This window comes from Anser anser (genome assembly GCF_964211835.1).
Source record: "Anser anser genome assembly, chromosome: 4".
Lineage (NCBI taxonomy): Eukaryota > Metazoa > Chordata > Aves > Anseriformes > Anatidae > Anser > Anser anser.
Genome location: NC_139724.1, coordinates 48,870,575 through 48,889,331, shown reverse-complemented (window position 1 = coordinate 48,889,331; position 18,757 = coordinate 48,870,575). Strand labels below are relative to the sequence as shown.

General features: G+C 40.1%; 1 protein-coding gene across 3 annotated transcripts in view; it reads right to left on the bottom strand.

Annotated features, from left to right (window-relative positions):
• Window positions 1–1,039: 1,039 nt before the first annotated feature.
• Window positions 1,040–18,757, bottom strand: part of LOC310899592 (uncharacterized protein) — a 63,513-nt gene continuing 45,795 nt past the window's right edge. Inside the window, exons 4-7 of one of the 3 annotated variants that reach the window (XR_014584415.1) lie at window positions 8,389–8,460; window positions 8,005–8,071; window positions 4,179–4,277; window positions 1,040–3,489 (exon numbers count right to left, since the gene is read on the bottom strand). Coding sequence is in view for 1 of the 3 variants with exons in the window: in XM_083836130.1 (XP_083692256.1) it covers window positions 3,436–3,489; window positions 4,212–4,277; window positions 8,005–8,071 (187 nt within the window). In the remaining 2 variants the exon portion in view is untranslated. The remainder of the gene's footprint in view (window positions 3,490–4,178; window positions 4,278–8,004; window positions 8,072–8,388; window positions 8,461–18,757) is intronic. The other 2 variants (XR_014584416.1, XM_083836130.1) reach the window with 2 other exon arrangements.

The following is an 18,757-nucleotide window of genomic DNA, read 5'->3' as shown; positions in this document are numbered from 1 at the left end:
GATACCATTTTTTCATTTTGAAACCTAAGCAGACAGCAATTAAGAACAGAAGAAGATTTTCTGTTGCTAATCAGAGAGGAGTAGAAGAGAAAAAGCCATCTGGAGCAACAACAACAACAAAAAAGCACCATTAAAGTGCCTAGGGTAAACAGTGTATTTTATAATTATATAAAACAGTATTTTATAAAATTAAACTGCAACTGGGGCATAATCTCACCTACCTGAGGCAATCTAGCAGGTAAGGCACAAGGAAAGAGGGAGGCACAAAATAGGACAACGTGGGCTTGAGCATTCAGAAGCAAACAAGATAAAAAACATTACAGAGGGCTTATATTACAAAATCTATATGGCAAAGACTGTTTACATTACTGAATATAATGCCCAGATTAAAAATACCAACTGTTAAAGAAACTGATGACCCTAGAGAGAAGAATTAGTATTTTCTAACAGCCATTGATTTGAAGAGAATTTTAAATGGGTGCTGCACTTATATGAAAGTAGAGGTACTCATATGGCACAAAAATGTTATTGGCTGGGCCAGAAGGGGTTCTTCAGTAATAACAAATGCTTCGCAGCAAACAGCGATGCACCATTCCAGGCATCAAAATTTAACTGTTAGCACATGCAATTCGGACAACCAGCACTTACTACTGTATGTGAAAGGTACTGCTTGGAAGGTGTTGCTCTTGCTTTCTTTTTGAGACATACTGTCCTGAATTTTGAGTTTAGTACAGGCAACTGCCCTCAGAATGCTCTGCCCCTACTTGAAATACTTGTCAAGAGTAAAGGTTTTCAAGAGGTTTGGTTTAAAGATGTGGCAATGAGCACCACACTGGAAATTAAGGGTTACAACTCATTTTTAAAAACCTGAATCTTATTTAGCTGTCCTACATAAGCCCATTTGAAAATGCTGGAACCAACTACAGATGCCTAAAGCTCTTGCAAATGCCAGCACATAATGCTGGTTTGGCAAAACTGTAGGCAAACAGTGTGAATTCAGGTCTTTCCCCAAGCTGCATGAGAAAGAAGGAAACTTGTTTTTGTTTTGTTTGTTTGTTTGTTTTTGTTTGTTTGTTTGTTTTGCTTTGCTTTCCTTTACTGCTGATATCTAGATTTTAGAAATCTAAAAGTGCATACCCAAAGATCCGATTGCTGAAAGGAGAGCAAACTCCACTGTTTATTCTCACAGTTAGTTGCAGTTAGTAGAAACAATACTAACAATGAGGACATAGCAGCACAGACTTCACTGTGGTGCCTCCAGCACTTCAATCCCACTTGTACTTGTAGTGCAGGTATAGCCCAGGACCTTGCAGTACACAGACAAAAATCTTCTGGAAGTTAACCCTGTTTTCTGCTGTCACAAATTGCCTGGAGGGCCTAGTTTGACTCCTTTACTGAACGACATCTAGCAAGATACCCAAGAACAGGTATAGTGAAGGGAGACAGGAGAAACAATACTTTTTCCTCTTCCTTTCATATGAATCCTAAAAATGCTACACTTAAGCAATGGAATTAGTATCGCAGCTTGATTTTATTAAGATTTTCACATTATTTATATTTTATTAAAACAAGCATCTGAACTATTCCCCCTCAGGTGTCAGAATTGCTATGTTTTCTAAGTTGTCAATATCCAGCGTGGCACTTCTGGAGTTGCTCCCATAGAACCTCAATTTCACTGGACAAAATCTCCTCAGGAAGTAATGATTTCCTGCCCACAGCTGAGCCTTAGCTAAGACTTAGATCCCATACTGCATTTGTTTGTTTCACTTTCTAATAATTAATAACCTGATTTTTTGGCTTAGAAACCAAAACTCTAGAAAGCTGCAAATCATAAGGAAGAGTACACTTCTGATGCTGATTTGTCCTTAACTTTTCTCTTTTACCACTCTTATGCCCATTTGTCAAATGGTAAGGTGCCTTCCAACTTCAGAGTGTACACATATCTCCTGTATCTCCTTTGGCCCTGCAAACTCTTTCCTCTGCTTACTGAGTTAGCAGCAGAGTTGGAGGCATTGAACAGTGCTGGGATTTAAAACCACATATCCAGAGATAAGCCTAGTATCTTCCAAACAAAAAGCACTGGTTTCCAAGAGAGGCTGCTGTCTCAGTATCACAGCTTTAATCTTTGAAAATTAAGATCTTGTTAAGTAGTAGGGACCAGGCAGGCAGATTCCTAGGATTTTCATCTATAAATTGATTTTGGTTTTACTTTATTTTTGATAATACTTTAAGACTTCAAGGACAAAGGAATATTAGACTATCTTCCAAGAATTATTTTTAACTTGTTTAATTCTACAGCAAAGATGTTGAAGGACATATTCTTTGTTATACACTTCCCATATGCAAAATTAGTTAGGGATAATTATTAAAAATAATAACCTTTGCCTTAGCTAAAGAGTGTCAGTGAAAAACACACCAATGAAAAAGCTTAATAAGTGAAACTCCGTAGTAATTGGCTTTGCTTTTAGAATTACTAAGTTGACTTAGTGGACAAATAAAGAGACAAACAACATTTTTAATGGTGAAATGCCTAGAGCACCAGTAGCAGCTGATCGGACTTACTTATCCACAACTCAAACAGACAGATTTGCCCATTTTATGCCTGCCACCAAGAGCAATAGCTTCCATTAGAGCCAGCAAAGGGTCCTTGCCCATTCTTCACCCACTGTGAATGCAGACAGCCATTAGAAAATAATATAGAATTATAAAACCAATGAGAATGTGAATTCAGCTGACGCTATAGATGCCAAATGCCAATATCAAGCTCAAAGATTTTAATGTTTCTGGTGTGAAGGCCTAGCTACTGGGTGGAAGACTAAGGCCTTACCAACCTATTCACAACCACAGATGGACTCAGGGTCATATGCAGGACATATTTCAAGGGCTGATACACGTCTCCCAGGAATTCCTTTTTGGTCCTCTATAAAGATCTGTATGGGTCATCACATCTTAGCCCCTCCTAATGGTGTCCTTTCAGCATACAACATAAAGAATGTCAGTCATTATTACTATGTGATCAATTTTGTTTGTATTCTTCCCCAGTAGAAAAATGATATTTGACTTATTGGGTTTGACAACATTGCAACATCCATGAGAAAACAAACAAACAAACAACAACAACAAAACCTGTATGTTTTTACTGTATAAAATATATTGCAGGGAATTTTCATCTCTTGCACATTTCTGAACCCTCTTCCCAGTGGTCACCTCATGTTGGCTAATACCACAACGCAAGAGCAGAACAGTTTCAGATCTTTATGTGCAGCAATAACTTCACAGTAGAGGATACACATTCCTTAATTTGCTAATGGCCCATAATGCTTTCTTACTTGGCAAATTTTCTTCCTTCTCTGTGTTCTTACATTTACAAGCAGAATGATTGCTTTTTGCTTAAGCAAAGTCCAGCAGACTATACTTTGACTAAACCATTCACATTCAGCTGAAGCCTTCTGCAATGTTTTCTCCTCCCCAGGACAGTGTTTGCCACTGCTGAGACAAGATTAAAAAAAAAATAAATAGAAGTAATACTGTATTGCATTGGACTGTGAAAATAAATTACCTCCTAAACTTATACCATAGAAAAGTTATTATCAGGGCACGCACTTCCCCTGTTTCTCTCATCTCTTCAAGATCGCAAGATTTGGGAATGATTTCAACAACGAACATTATAATAATGAAGTTGTCATACTGCAGAAGGAGAACCACTGAACTGATATGGTAATGCTTACTCTCCTGTGGACTACTAAGATTACCAAAAGGATTTCTAATTATGTTGACAATATTCAGAGGTCACATAATATTAAGATATCTGCATTATTTTTCCTTTATAATTTCAACCATCCAAAAACAAGCATCTGGCCAGTTTCACATGACTCATAATTTGTCAGTTTTGACTAGTCCATGAACAAATTTAGGACAAACACATACACCTACACTCTTTAGGGTACTCTTAGAGATGAAAATCACAGACCATGCTTTTTTTCATGATTCATGAAAAAGAGGTCAGTAGGAAAATAGAGTACTTTTTGACTCAGACTCTTCAAAAATCCATCAGCAACCAAAGATGTCCTGCAACACAGAATCCAAGTATTCTCTTTATTGCAGAAATATGAATTAGTAGTCTTAACTGACCAGGCAAAACAGTGCATTTCAACACAACAGCTAAAATCTTACTGTACCTTTGGAAAAAAATGTTTCAGCTTCAAACTTACTGGCCAGCTCCTTTCATCTCTGACCCAGAAGGCACAATTCCACGATGTGGTAGCTTCCAGAAAAAACTGCAGAAGCAATAAATCAGTCCATCAGGATTCCAGGAAAACACATTTTACTCAGTAAATAGCACCTTTCGCAAGCCTTCATTTGAAGTATAAAGCTGTACCCTTTGAAAATACGTAGTATATACAAGTTATGCATGCATGCACCAAGAGAAGCATTCAGAGAAACTTGCCAAATTGCACTAGAAAATACATCTGACATAATTACTGAGCAAAGTCATCTTAAATTAATCTCAGCAGCATAGTGCATAGAATACATCCAGTGTCTTCTCTGTGCGTAACCCTTCCACCTGCTTCTCATCTATCAGGGACTCTGTGTGTATTTGACAGTATAGGAAAGAATGAAGAGCAGCCAATGCAGGCCTTGTTTTCAGCCATCTTGGCAATCACAGTAAAAACCCAAGACCTTGAGAAATGTTCCTTTGTTACAATTTAAGGACCACTATTCATCCATAAAGCAGAAGATGGACTATGCAATAATCTCAGAATCTGTTTTACAAATCTATTCTTGCATATGTGAGCACCAAACAAAGTAGCAAAACAAAGATAATAAATTAACCTTAACTGAAAAAAATCTCAATACAAGCATTTTCAAGATCTGAGTCAAGGAAATATGGGTTGGAAGAGACCAAACCTAGCCTTCTCACCCCATTGCATGCATGGCTCTCCCTAAAAAGCTGTCTGTTCATCTGGTGAGCCCACGGCTCAGCTCAGTTGCAGAAGTGGATGTTACAGAGCTATACGCTCCCACTTACTCACTGTGAGGCTGGGGGAAGAAGCAGGAAACTCATGGAGAACAACCGATCTTAAAGCCAGAGCTGCCCAGCATAACCTCCCTAAAAAAGCTTCCCCTGAAGGCATGATACAGCTCCAGGGTATTCCTCTGGTCAGGACTGCTACAGAAATTCGACATAATCTGCCCCTTGTGCTTTAGAAGAGCCAACCTTCTCAACTCACATCCACTCCAAAAGGAAGTCTTGACTCCCACATGATTTCACAGCTATAAAGCAACAAAATCACTGGCATAAATTTGACGAGTAAAAAATTGTCTCTTAAGCAATGGGGCCCTTTAGATAAAGACGTTAGCAGGACTATCCACTCACAAGTAAGCACTCAGCACTGTAGGTGCAATTTTCCGCAGGAATACAGGTATTGTGTCCTCAGGGAGTGAAAGGAGCCTAATACACATCTTACATGGTGCCTGGCAGCTGCTAGAAAGCCCACAAGTATCAACTCTCACTGATGCAAATAGTTAGAGAGCACAGAAGGAAATGTAAATAAACAATCCTTGAAAAGCTACCCTAAATGCAGAAAAAAATTATATATATATATTTTATGCAGAAACTGGTGCCAATCCACAAGAGTTTCCCTTTCAGCAGTTGCCAGGATAAATTTCCCCTTTGGGCAGACTGTCTGAAATCCGAGCCCATCATGAATGAGAATGTGCAGCTTTACTTTAGAGCACACTGAAAAGAAAAAAAGAAAAAAAAAAAACACAAAAAAAAACAGAATTCTGTCCAGGGAAATTAATCATTCTCAGCACCTTTGCAGATACAGTCTATCCCTTTAGCGCTGACCTACATACTGTGCAGACTATGTTTCAAAACAATCTGACATTTAAATCAAATCTGCCTACCTTCCCGCTCCCTCCCCTCATTCCCAGCGCATGAATGACCGATTGACCGGCTGCCCTTCGAACAACGTTACTTAGCAGTGCTCCAGGACACTCATAGTCTCCTCTGGATTTTCTGCACCACAGTTAGGATTGTCCTGAACTGGAAACTGTAGCTATCCAGCGTGAAGTTTCAGACACACAAGACCTCTATAGAGAGAACTCCTTGACTTCTGACCAAGCCGAAGTAGTCTGCTAGCCATTTATTTTAAAATAAATAAATAAATAAAATTCTGCCATCGTTGTTTTTTTTTTTTCATAGACTGAATCCCAAACGATTTACCAGGCACAATTGATACTAAAAGAGAGTTAATTTCAGAAGATGTCTTACAACAAGCTGCGTTGTACCTTTTTTGAAAGCCCGTTTCTACTAACTTCAATTTAACTTATAAATAAAAAAAAAATATAAAAAAATAAAAAAACATAGGCTGTACTTTACAAAACATTCACTTAGGAAGATATTTACAGCTAAATAATTGTCATTAATATCAGATGAATGCAGCACTGCCCAAGCCCAGTTCTAATGAACAGAACTGCCAGATCAGTGTGGTTGAAATGGACCAATGCAGACCATCCAGTCTCTGCTCAAAGGAGGATCAACTAGAGCCTGTAGCTCAGGACCACGCGCAGTCAGGTTTTGAACCATGTATTACGATGGAGACTCCACACTCTTGAAACAACCTGTTGTGAGAATGCTCAACTACACTCAACATCATTTTTTATTTGTTTAAACAGAATTTTATGTATCTCGCTTTGCACCTCCATCACTGTGCTGGTGATGCTATTCCTAACACAGCCCAGGATACCTTCTTTGCTGTGAGTGTGCATCGCTGACTTAAGCTTAACTTGTTTTCATTACAAATTACCATGGAGATAAATGGAAGATATTAGGCAGGCTCTAATAAAACGCATTCTGTTTATTTTTTCATAGAATTTATCAGTGTGATTTTGAATTGGCCCAATTTTTAGGGATACTATGTCTCTATTTCAACTGGGGAGACACCATTGAAAGCCTGAATCCTTCAGGCTTTGAGATTCCAAAGTGGGATCTCTAAAACAGAGATCCAAAAATAAGTTGCTCCTTCTAAAAAACTGTATGATTACTCTTCAATTTCATTGTAATAGTCTAACAAGTACTCATCACAGGGCCAAAAAAACCTTTACAGAGAGGAAACAAGATACCAAGTCAAGTAGAGATACAACCTTATTTTCCAAAATCATTCTAGTTACATAAAATAATAACCACATATAGTACGTTAAGTAAGAAGAGGTTTATCCGGTTACATTTTCACCAGATAAAAACTGCACAAGTACAAGCAATATTGCTAGTAGTCTGGAATTAGCTGCATTGATCACTTCTGTAGCTTGTGCCATGCTGTACTCATCTTATTAAAGTGATATTTGCTGTAGAGAAATTAGATCTATACACTGGACTCTATTAGTTGTGAATGTATTATGGTGGTGAGCACACACTCATGATTTTTGGTTTGCTAAAATTGTATTATTCCTGCAAAAGCTCTGCCTCAAATACCTCCAGTAACCATTTCCAGTCCCTGTGGAGGAATACTGCTACAGTTATTTCACCCACACCTCAGATAGAGACTACGCTGCCTCCCTTCTGTGTACAGACCCCCATTTCTGCCTGAGAAGCGAAGGGGGTGAATGAGTCCCATAGCCATGTACCACTCACCACCCAGACATTTTCCCTCTGCCACTTGGACAGCAGCCACCACATGAACCAGTCTCCCCTTCCAGCTGTTTGGGGGTTTTTGGGAACAAAGCCATCCACACCACATTTGCCACCTGCATGGGTGGGCTAAGGAAGACATACCCTGTGCCTTTTTTTTCTTATTTCCTGCTGATCCTTAGGCAGTCTTAATTTACCTAACTAAAAGCTACTGCTACCGAGGCTTCTGGTATGAACTTCAAGTGAGGGACCATACCAGATGAGCCAGTAGTTCCTGCAAGATGAGTCCACACACTTCAGCGTGAGCTTATGTTCAACTGGACCAAATAACAAACTCAGGCTAACACTCAAAACAATAGTGCCATACCTACCTGCTTTTGTACAGCTTCCTTCAGAACAGGGCTTGTGCAGAGAACTTCACCATGCAGCATAAAACTACTGCAAAACAAGAACAAATTTCCTGGTTAAACCAAAGCAGACATGATTAAGAAAACCTTTCCTGATGAACAGTAATAAGTAGAAGACAACAGGCACAGACCAAGGTTAATTAAACTAACAGAAAGGCTGTTCTTGATTTCAGAGAATGGCAAGTATCAGCAGGTTTTATTTTTTATTTTCAGTTTTTCAAACTAACACATAAAAAGGCTACTGCTTTAAAAAGCAAACGCTATGCCTTAAGCATTTTTGAACAGTAACAGTGAAGCAGAACAAGCCTCAGTAATTTCTGTTCCAAACCAACACGTAACAGTACTTACAGCTCTGGTTATACCCACATATAGGGATGATATATCACAGCACATGAAGAGTCTTCTTTTTTCTAGGGGTCTCTATGAATCAGACAGTAAAATTTAATATATTTATGTTTTACTACGTGCCCACATGCAATGTGAAACAAATATCATCCTAGCAACAAGAAAAGCACAGAATTAGTGGGGAGAAAGGCACAGTCCTGGTAAATCACTTCTTCCTCCTTTCAAACAGTTAACTGCAAAATGCATAAAACTGAAGCACATAAAAATGGCATGTAGCAAACAGTAAAACATAATGGAAGTTTAACTGTTAAATGAATAATAACTCCAGCCAATGTGGCTATGATTTCATGCTTTTCCACTGTAAAAAAGAGGAATCTGTCCACATTTCATAACTCCAGAGGGAACGAGTTCCACATTTTCAGGATTGCACAGAGTAGGAAGCAAGTCACCCCCTCACTTGAGGCACTCATCACTGCAAGGAAAAACTAGTGTGCCACAGCTGCACTCTACCAGACTGCTTAAGATAGCGGCAACTTGGGAAACAGGAAGAAGTCACACCATGCCACGGTGCTAGGTCTAATGAAGAACATCTTTTCCAAAACACTTGTGCAGAAGTTGAATACAGCACAGCATGCCATGGCATAAATTATGGCTCTGCTTTTGGTTTTCCAGAACTGCCAGATGAAGCAACCCACATTATCGTGGCTCAGATGCTCTTTTTTGCAGCTTCTTCACAGTGTAAATCCAGCTACTAGGCAACCACAAGTTAAACCTGATGAAGTAGTTGATCCGGCTGAAATATTTTCCATGAATTTATGTGAGGAGATGCAAGGAGACTGCAGGAACAAGAATGAGTAGACACAGTGATGCCACTACCTGCTTTCCTAGCAATGCTCCCAAATATTTGCATGGTCTTAGTGACACGAGGCTTGCTCAGAATAGCCAGGTCAATGCCATTTTTGGCACTGGTGGCAGATAGCTCTATCAGCATGGTGCTGCAGGGAACTAAAGGTCCAAAACCAGTTACCCTCCTTTCTGCTTTTATTACATTTTGTCATAGAAACACCTGTCTGCACTGGAAGTGAGCAATATCCACTTCTCACACCCCATTAAGCAGGACAAAAAGATGTATTGATGAAACTAAGACCTCAGAGAGAGTTTGTGCTTCAATACAGTTTAGTATCCTGCCAGCTCTTTTCACATGGGCAACGTGCTAAGGAAAGGATTTGCTCTAAATGACCACCAATGTCATTATTCAGAGAGAGAAGAGAATTCATGAATCTGGATCCTGTGCCAATTGCTCTAGTCACCCAGACTCTCTCTCTCGGTTATAATTTTATTGTTCTTTTTATTACACCGCTGCTTTTGAATTTACTATGGAAAAATGCCTGTTCCTTTACTTTTAACTTTCAGAGATAACTGCTAAAAGGGTGAATTTTACTTTACCGCAGGAGACTGTGTCCTTTCTTGTCCTCTAGCCTTCCACAAAAGGAAAGCATTAACTGAAGTCCTAGCAGTCAGACCAAGAGCAATGCTTTGGGAAAGCTATTTCATTCCTTTTGTTTAACTACTATTAAAAAAATGTGTGTTACACTCCATCTGCAGTCCCACAAGAAGTTGGTTTATTTGTTACTCTCTTCCAGATTTAGTAGAATGAAGAACATCTCTGTGGCAGCACAGTGTTTTCCCGATTTAGGGGGGTGAAAACACATGACTGCATAGACCTAGTGCATATCACAGATTCCTGAGTTGCACAGTGAACATTTCAGAGAGCCACACCACTAGACCTTGATAAAAAGGATCTGCTGCAAAAAATGCTGCTAGTTATGCAGACAATGACCAAGCAGATAAAGCCTGAAAAGTATGACGTGCTATGTGTAATGTTCTATTAAATATCCTAGGATGAAAGCATAATAAAATTAATTTCTATAAAACTTTATGATTTTAATAGTTTCAGTTACTAAGTTCAGTTTTCTGGAGACTTGGCAGGCTTTCCTGGAATACAGGCTGTGACATCCGAAACCTCTTTTGTTTCTTTTTTTTTTCTTTTTTTTTTTTTTTTTAACATAGCTATTTGCAATTATTAATGAACAGTGGCAAAAGATGATATTTAAAATTAACCCTGAGATCCTGGGACTGTCTGATGATCAAAAACCGAAGCAGAGTGCTACAGTCTTCCAGACAGAGTACCATCTAATCCTGTTTTAATAACTGGATTTCAGTGCATTAACATATTCCATTGTATCAACCTATTGATTGCTGACAGACTCCAAGAGCACAACAGAAAGGATTTTACTGCAATATTTCACAGGAATTTTCCACAGGCTTTATCAAAACATTTGTGTTAGTGTTTTCATTCTAGTGGTATCTGCACTCATATCTTTCTTTAATTACAAATGACCTGCTCTTCACAAAAGTCCAAGCACTTTTGACCTCACAAATCCAGAGCATTTAGATTTAAAAAAAGAAAAATAAAAATGCACAGTGCTTCTACTTTTTTTTTTTTTCCCAGCAGTTCAGATGTCTGGAACAACTGCACATTCTAACACTTTTTAAAGGAGATTCTGCCTCATGTAATAGCTAAAGGAATGTTCCACTGTCATTGCTAGGGAAGATGCAGATGGATTTAATGCATTAAAACAAAACAAAACAAAACAAAAACAAACAAACAAAAAACAAAACGCATCTCCGTAGGTTTTTTTGATGAGGTCACCTAAAAACCTTATGTTTGTGTGTGTGTTTTAATCTGCAGGCAATGCAGTTCTGCCTAAGCTACTTATAGCAGATCTCCCCAGCAGCAAAAGGGACCAAATGTTACATGGATTGTAACCAGTAGAAACCCATTAAGAAATCGAGTTTTTAGCAAGGAAAATTTTGTTTTCCTAAGCCCTTCTTTGGTCAACAACGTCAAATAGGAGGTTAAAAGTGTTTTCGAGTATGCCACTAAGATTCACAGAACAGTGTAATCAACTCAGCAGAGCATTCAGTGACTTGTTGCAAATGGCAGATTCTCAGGTATCTCAATACAGGTCACGCAGCTCAGGCAGCCAAACTTGAGGGAACTGAGTACAAGGCTGGATTCAGCCCACATGATGTTAGGTTTGCCCATCACCAAAACATATAAATACACTGCGATGGAAACACTGCTTGCAGGCATCTGACCTCCCAGTTGCCTGTACTATAGACAGCAGAAGCTGCAATGATTTCAGTAAGATAAATTAGATCTTTTCCTTGTGTGCCAAAAGTGCAGAGCTACTTCGCTCCATCATAGCAGCTATGGATACAAGTTCCATGCCCCTTCATATCGTTTAACTTAGTCTCAACAGCCCACGAGACAGAGGTAGCTTGGTCTTTGTGGTGGTTTTACTCGGGTGGGCAGCCGAGTTCCACCATGGCCGCTCTCTCATTGCCACTCCTCAAAGGAAAAGGTGAGAAAATACAATGCAAAGGGCTCAAGGGTTGAGATAAGGACGGGGAGATCACTCAACAATTATCGCGATGGGCAAAACAGACTCAGCATAGGGAGGTAGGAAGATTTATTGCTTATTACTAACTAGCTAGAAAAGTGAGAAACAAAGGAAAGAAACCAAAAGCACCTTCCCCCCCCATCCACCCTCTTCCATCTCCTCCCCCTGAGTGGTGCAGGGGAATGGGGGAATGTGGGCTGCAGTCAGTCTATCGTGCTTCGTCTCCGCCGCTCCTTCTCGGTCACTCTCTGCCCCTGCTCCACATGGGGTCCCTCCCATGGGATGCTGTCCTTCCCGAACTGATCCGGTGTGGGCTTCCCACAGGCAGCAGCTCTTTAAGAACTGCTCCAGATATGGGTTCGTACCACAGGGTCCATCCCTCAGGAGCAAACTGCTCCAACGTGGGTCCCCCAGAGGCAGCAGCTCCTGCCAGGCCCCCTGCTCCTGCATGGGCTCCTATCCATAGGCTACAGCTCCAGCCCAGAGTCTGCTCCAGCAGGGGTCCTCCACAGGCCACATCCTCCTTCAGGGCAGATCCACCTGCTCCACTGTGGTCTCCTCCACGGGCTGCAGCGTGGAACCCTGCTCCACCATGGTACTCCATGGGCTGCAGGGGGACAGCCTGCTCCTCCATGGTCCTCACCACAGGCCGCAGGGGACTTCTGCTCTGGTGCCTGGAGCACCTCTACCCTTCCTTCTTCACCGACCTTGGTGCCTGCAAGGCTGTTCCTCACTGCTCTCTCTCTCCCAGCTGCTGTTCCCAGCACTTTTTTTCCCGTCTTAAATATGCTTTCACAGAGGTGCTAACAACATTGCTTATTGGCCCAGCTCTGGCCAGCAGCAGGACCCTTACTTAACATGGGGCAGCTCCTGGATTCTTCTCACAGAAGCCACCCCTATGGCCCCCTGCTACCAAAAGCTTGCCACATAAACCCATTACATTAACTAAGTGCTGCCTACAAAGGAGAGGAGGTGAGAAGCCTACAGTTTCCATCCTGCTTGAAAACTGTACTCTCAGCATCCTGCTTGGAGGAGCTTCTTCCTCCCAGCCCTTCCAAACACTCTACTTTTTACAGAGACCTCTTTTCAATTTAAAGTCAATGACAAGGCTTACATGATAAAAATACAACAGTTTTAATGATGCATGAAAAAGAACAAGGTTAGTCTACCTAACCTGTAGGCTCATCTACACTCTATCACTTGTCTCATCTGCATCTCTGGCATCAGCAGTACACTGAATTCTTCGGAATTCTTTCTTCATAATCATGTTATATGAAAAAGAAATGACTAATCTGATGATCTTGTGCAGCATGGAGACAAAAAGAAACCTCAGAAAAGACAAGTCACAGGGCTTCGAGTCTTCTAGAAGCACTGGAAAATGCTTTTCAACATCCCACAAAAGACAAATAGAGAAGGACCAAAAGCTGTAAATATAACGTTCCATAGAAGAACGTTTTAAAGTCTTATTATTTTCTTCATAGCTCACCTAAAATGGCAATCACAACAATAAAACAGAAAATAATATAAAAAATCTTCATCCTATAGAATCCTGCAAATCTTGTGGCCATGCCTTTGTTTACTCAACACCATAAAATTTACTGCATAGGCCATGTGTTGGGAACCTTTCAGGGAGCACCTTTCCTAAATATTCTAAAGTTATGAGGAGGTACTGGATCTGAGAGTAACAGCAGCGTGCATGAGAGAGGGGTAGACAACAGTGCCACAGTCCATATTTGATCTGCCATTCAGGCTCCTGGTTCATGTTAGAGAAAAGCAGGACTGCTGACAGCTCACATGTTCGCAATACTTTTGATAAAAAGGGCCTTTTAGCGAGTAGCTGGGGATGTGGTTTTAGCAAAGACAAGCAACATATTTGTTAGCTGGAAGCTAACATGTCTCTCTAACATGGTTCTCCGTACTCAGAAGCAAACCTCCTTCAGGTTACCCAGTCCAAATAAAATACAAATAAATAGACTGCTGTGCAGAAATCTCTCCCAAGTGTAGCAAAAAAACCCCAAAGGTTTTGGATGCAGGGATAGGAGATTGGGACTATACTAGGCATAGTCTACATAATCCAGCAAGGACTGTAACAACAGCACTATGGGTCAAGGCTTCTGGCTGGTACAGAGTGTGCTATGCTGACTTCTATACAACTTTGTGCACTAGCATCCAACTACTGGCTGCTTTGGACTTGGACACACAAAGACTTGATTCTGTAGCCCTCCAACAAAACTCCCACCACTTCACTGGGATTTTGCTTTGTGTAAGGAATGTGCAAAGTCTCCCAAAGTCACTCTGTGACTTTATGGAAAATTATTTATTCTCTTTGTGAACAGCCAGTCTGAATTTCTTAGGAAGCAGAGAAACAGACTATTTATATTAACTTGCAAATAAGCTCCTGAAGACACAATGTGAAGACCACCTGAAGATACAATGTAAGTTCAATTACTAACAAGTGACCAACATCATCTCCCTCAGGTCTTGAAAGATTTTTGAAGATCCCCCCCCACCAGCTCACAGCTCTGATCTAGCTCCATGACGGCTCACAACTAAAAGGTACTCTTTGACATAGTGCCAGGGGTGTGTGGATAAAATAGAGAGATATCAACAGAACTGGAATTAGCTCTGCTATGATTTTCCTCTAATTTCCAGCAATAAGATCAGGCCCTGTACTACTTGGCAAGGTGTGTTTCTGGGCACTGTGCGCCAAAGCATGGTGCCACCTGAGCTGACCCTGTATTAGCTGTGTTACAAAAATATCATTATCATATTTTCCAGCTTCACTACAGCTGATTCTAAGAGCAGCTAAGTTTCCACATGACACAAATTATACTTTTGTCCGTGTGTTGCCAGTCCTTGCAAACTGTACAATTCAGAGCATAAGTATTTAAGCAACTTAGAAAGGCATTATTTGCTGTAAATCTTTTAATGTTTTACCTCAGGTTGGTGTCAGTCTCAGGATAAATGGATGCATCAAAATGCCCAAATATACAAGTAGTTTGCATGGAAGAAGCTTGCATTTTTTACAGCCAAAGGCTGACAAGGAAATTACTATTTATAAAAATTGACAAGAGGCATTCTTCCTATATATCTGAGGAAAATCATTAAAGCAATATAAAGACCAATCCCATAATACATACTATTGATACATGCCCAGCCTATATTGGAGCTGGCTAAAAAATGAACACGTATACCTCATTTCTCAGTTTGTGTCTTCAAGTTGCCTTCCATAACTTATTCCATATGCCCAAATCAACTGAACATGCTGAGAAATACGAGAAAACAGAAAGAAAATTCAGCCTCAAAGAAACATAGGAACAAACTTTCCTATCAGACTCACATATGAGAATTGTGGTGTTTTGTTTTTTCAACACTTTCCCTATCTCCTATCCTGGTCACATCTGTAAAAAAAAATGTAAAAAATGAACGCCTGAGGACTGAAGAAATCACTGAAGAGCACGGCCCTATTAGCTGTGAAAGAAAAATGCCTTACTCCTTTATAGCTGACTCTACTCTTCAAAGGTCACATTTCCAACAAACCTTGAACCTCTGGTTGACTCCACTTTTTGAAGAACGCTAAGTAAGATCAAGAAATTTAGGTTTTTATTTTAAAAGTGTTTAAGACAGCCCTACAATCCCATTAAAGGAAGTGGAAAACTGCTGACTTTGGATGAGATAAAACAGCAGTTTTCATCACGCCTCATTGCTGAGGAACATCTTGCAGTCATCAAACAGAGAGGGGAGGGAGACTTCATCCTTTGACTACTCTGTCTGCCTTCAGAAGGCTTCTACTTCCTGTCCTAAACTGCTGTGTAGTCTCACATTCTTGCTGTGTTCCAGCCCTAACGACTGCAGTGAAAAACTGGTTGCTGGCAGTTCCACCACAGGTGGAAGCGTCACAGACCACACCTTAACAGCAGCGTCAATGAGGATGTGATCCAGTATCATATCTCAGGGAACATAAGCTGGGATCTTTCAGGTTGAAAGTTGTTACACAAATACACACTACCATGGCCAGTGCCTGATTTCAAATGGAACATATTTTTCCAAGTAACTGAATCACCAGGGAATGCTGGAATTAAGTCAGAACATGAGATTCCTGTCATGTCTGCCAATCCTAGTAGCAATTGGAGTGAGGGCCACATTTGGCATAGAGAAGGATTGTTTTTCAGGCTGATAATAGCACCACGGTGAAAACTAAAATTGGTCCATCAAATGAAAATCTGGCAATGGCTATTGTGGCCCTGGTAGAAAACAGACTTCTTCATGGTCTGTGAATACAACACATGCTGAAAAAAGGCAAACAAGTTTATGCTTTATCCCATCTTGAGTTCTGACATTGAAAACAAAAGATCTACCATGTTCTCATTTGAAAAGAAACAAGGGAAGACAAAGGGCTGAAGAAATAACATATAAACAAAATTGGGACCCGTTCTGATAATAGATGAATAATCGATTTAGAAATTGAGTATTCTGCAGAGATGAAAAGCATATGACTTGGTAACCTAAGATTTAATTTATGTCTTTTCACTGGCATACCAGCAACGACTGAAGAAGCCACACAATTTGCTACCATTGTACAACAGAGCAAGTGAAATATTGCAAGGATAACATGCTCATTACTTCCTAGCTGGGTGGCTGCATGCAGTGTTGTAGGAATCTGCATACAACCACAGCAGAAATTCGTAATTGATTTTACAGTACTGTTTGAACATTGGTTTCGCCAGAAGCACAAAAAGAAAAGAACACAATACAGACTTGGGCCCTGGAGGAAATCCTACAGTTTGGCTTACTATGAACTTGTAATATATGAAAATGAACTACAGAAAATGAGGTGTAAGTGTGAGAAAGTATGGTTTAAGCAAACTCATTCTACTTCACACTTATGATGCATTAGGAGGGTACGTGCTGTGAGTTCTGCTGTTTCTTTCTTCTCAGTGACACCTGTGTCTCGGTTTTAAGATGAGCCATTCCCCAGGAGCCTCCTCCTGTCAGCCATCTTGCTTTGGAAACAAATGTCACAGTAAAAGATGCAGCACACTGCAGTTCATTTCCAGGTATATTTGTAGCATTGGTGACATTAAACTGGATACTTACTCATAAGGGCAGGCAGAGAAGTGCTGTGTGGCTGGTTTACAGCCAGGTGATCTCAATTGTGTTGAGTTTCCAAGATGTGGAGTGCCAGATTTCCCTCTTGCATCTTTGATCTACTTTAGACAGCTGAAAGCCTGACTGTGAAGTGTAACCATGTTTAAGATACAGTTGTCACTGACAGTTTCTTCTTTTCATCTTGAAGTCCTAGGGCTTGAAAGTCCAAAGTCCGAAGTTTGAAGTGGGTGCTGTCAAAGCTACAAAACAACATTTTGATCTTGTTTTTCTCTTGCACAGTCAGGGCAATGCTAGATTCCAGTGACATTTGGCCTTGTCCAATTCTACATTCCCTTGGACATAAGGAAGGCATTGACTTCAGCTTTCAAAATATACAGATGGAGCTGCCCAAATGCTTCAGCCAAAGGCATTGTGAGGAAGAAAGCATAGATAAGTAATTCTGTTTCTTCATTCGCATCCTAGCACAAGAAAAATCCACATCCAGACACACTAGCTCTTAGTCTGGAACAGATTATTATCATCGTTTAAATATTCAGAAAGTGATACAGCACAAATGCTTTACAAAATGAGCTTAATGAAGATACATTTGGTCACAGCTGCTGCTAAGACTAGACTGGAAGGAATCCAAATAAACATGAGGAAGTGAGAGCGTGAGTAAATTACAAGGAGATATCAAGAGCTTGCTCCTGTAGAGAAGTCCCAGCTTTGAAATCTAAAATATTTAATCCTAACTATGAATGATGCTTCTAGACCCATGGGAGGTATCTATCAGTAGACACCTTAGAGTCTTTGTGGACCAACAAAGGGACATCGCACCTATTCTGTGTCCATCTTGAATTGAAACCACATTGTGCTTAACAGGCACATTAACCATAAACATTTCAGAGTTGGTACACAGAAAATTCTCTCTTGGAGTTAGACAATTTTCAGAATCAAGCAGAATGTTACTGAAATTTGTACAGATGGAGTGTAGCGTATCATGTGTGGAAGGACTGGGGTCCACCTTGTTAGACATAATAGGACTTTATTCATTGCGGATGAAAAGATTCAGATCTTACAGATTCTTACTGTTATGTAAGATCAGTTTAGTTATGGTTTAGGCAAATTCACAGGACCTGCAGAAAATCAGATTAGACTATTGAGACATCTTAACTAGTGAATTTGAAAGAGCTGTTGGAGTATTTGTACACTTCCTCCTTACCTATGTTTCACATCTGTAAAACAATTTTAATTGTGAAAAGTAATAAAAAGAAACTGGTGTTAGCTAATATAAAAAATATTTGGGCTATCAATTCTTATCATCAAGGCATAAGCTGATCACCATCTTGGATCAGAAAGAAATCCCTTCTGCTCCAACCCTGCCATGGATATAGTATTAAATAATTAAAAGTATCCTGAAGAAAAGAAGATTAGCACCTTGCTTTAAAGAATCCAGTAATGTCTTCCATCAGAAATGGGATATCAGGCCAGACGGACAATTATGTGCTCTACTAAGTTAGAACTTCTGCTCTGAAGAAAAAACAGTGTTGTTCAACAGAAATTCTGAAATTTTAGCGGGTTCGGTGCCATATGAATCACTAACCACTTTAACCACTGATATTTAAGTGGTTTTATTATATTCTGTAGCTCCTGGGATATTTCACAGTCAGGATCTCTTCTGTCACCCTCACTAATCACCACTGCCTAACTAGGGAACAGCTGTCTCTGTCTGCCACAGTGAAGCCGTAAAAAGATTCCATAGGATGTATAGCCTTGGTATGAAGCCTTCAAAAATCTGTCTGGATTACAGCACAATA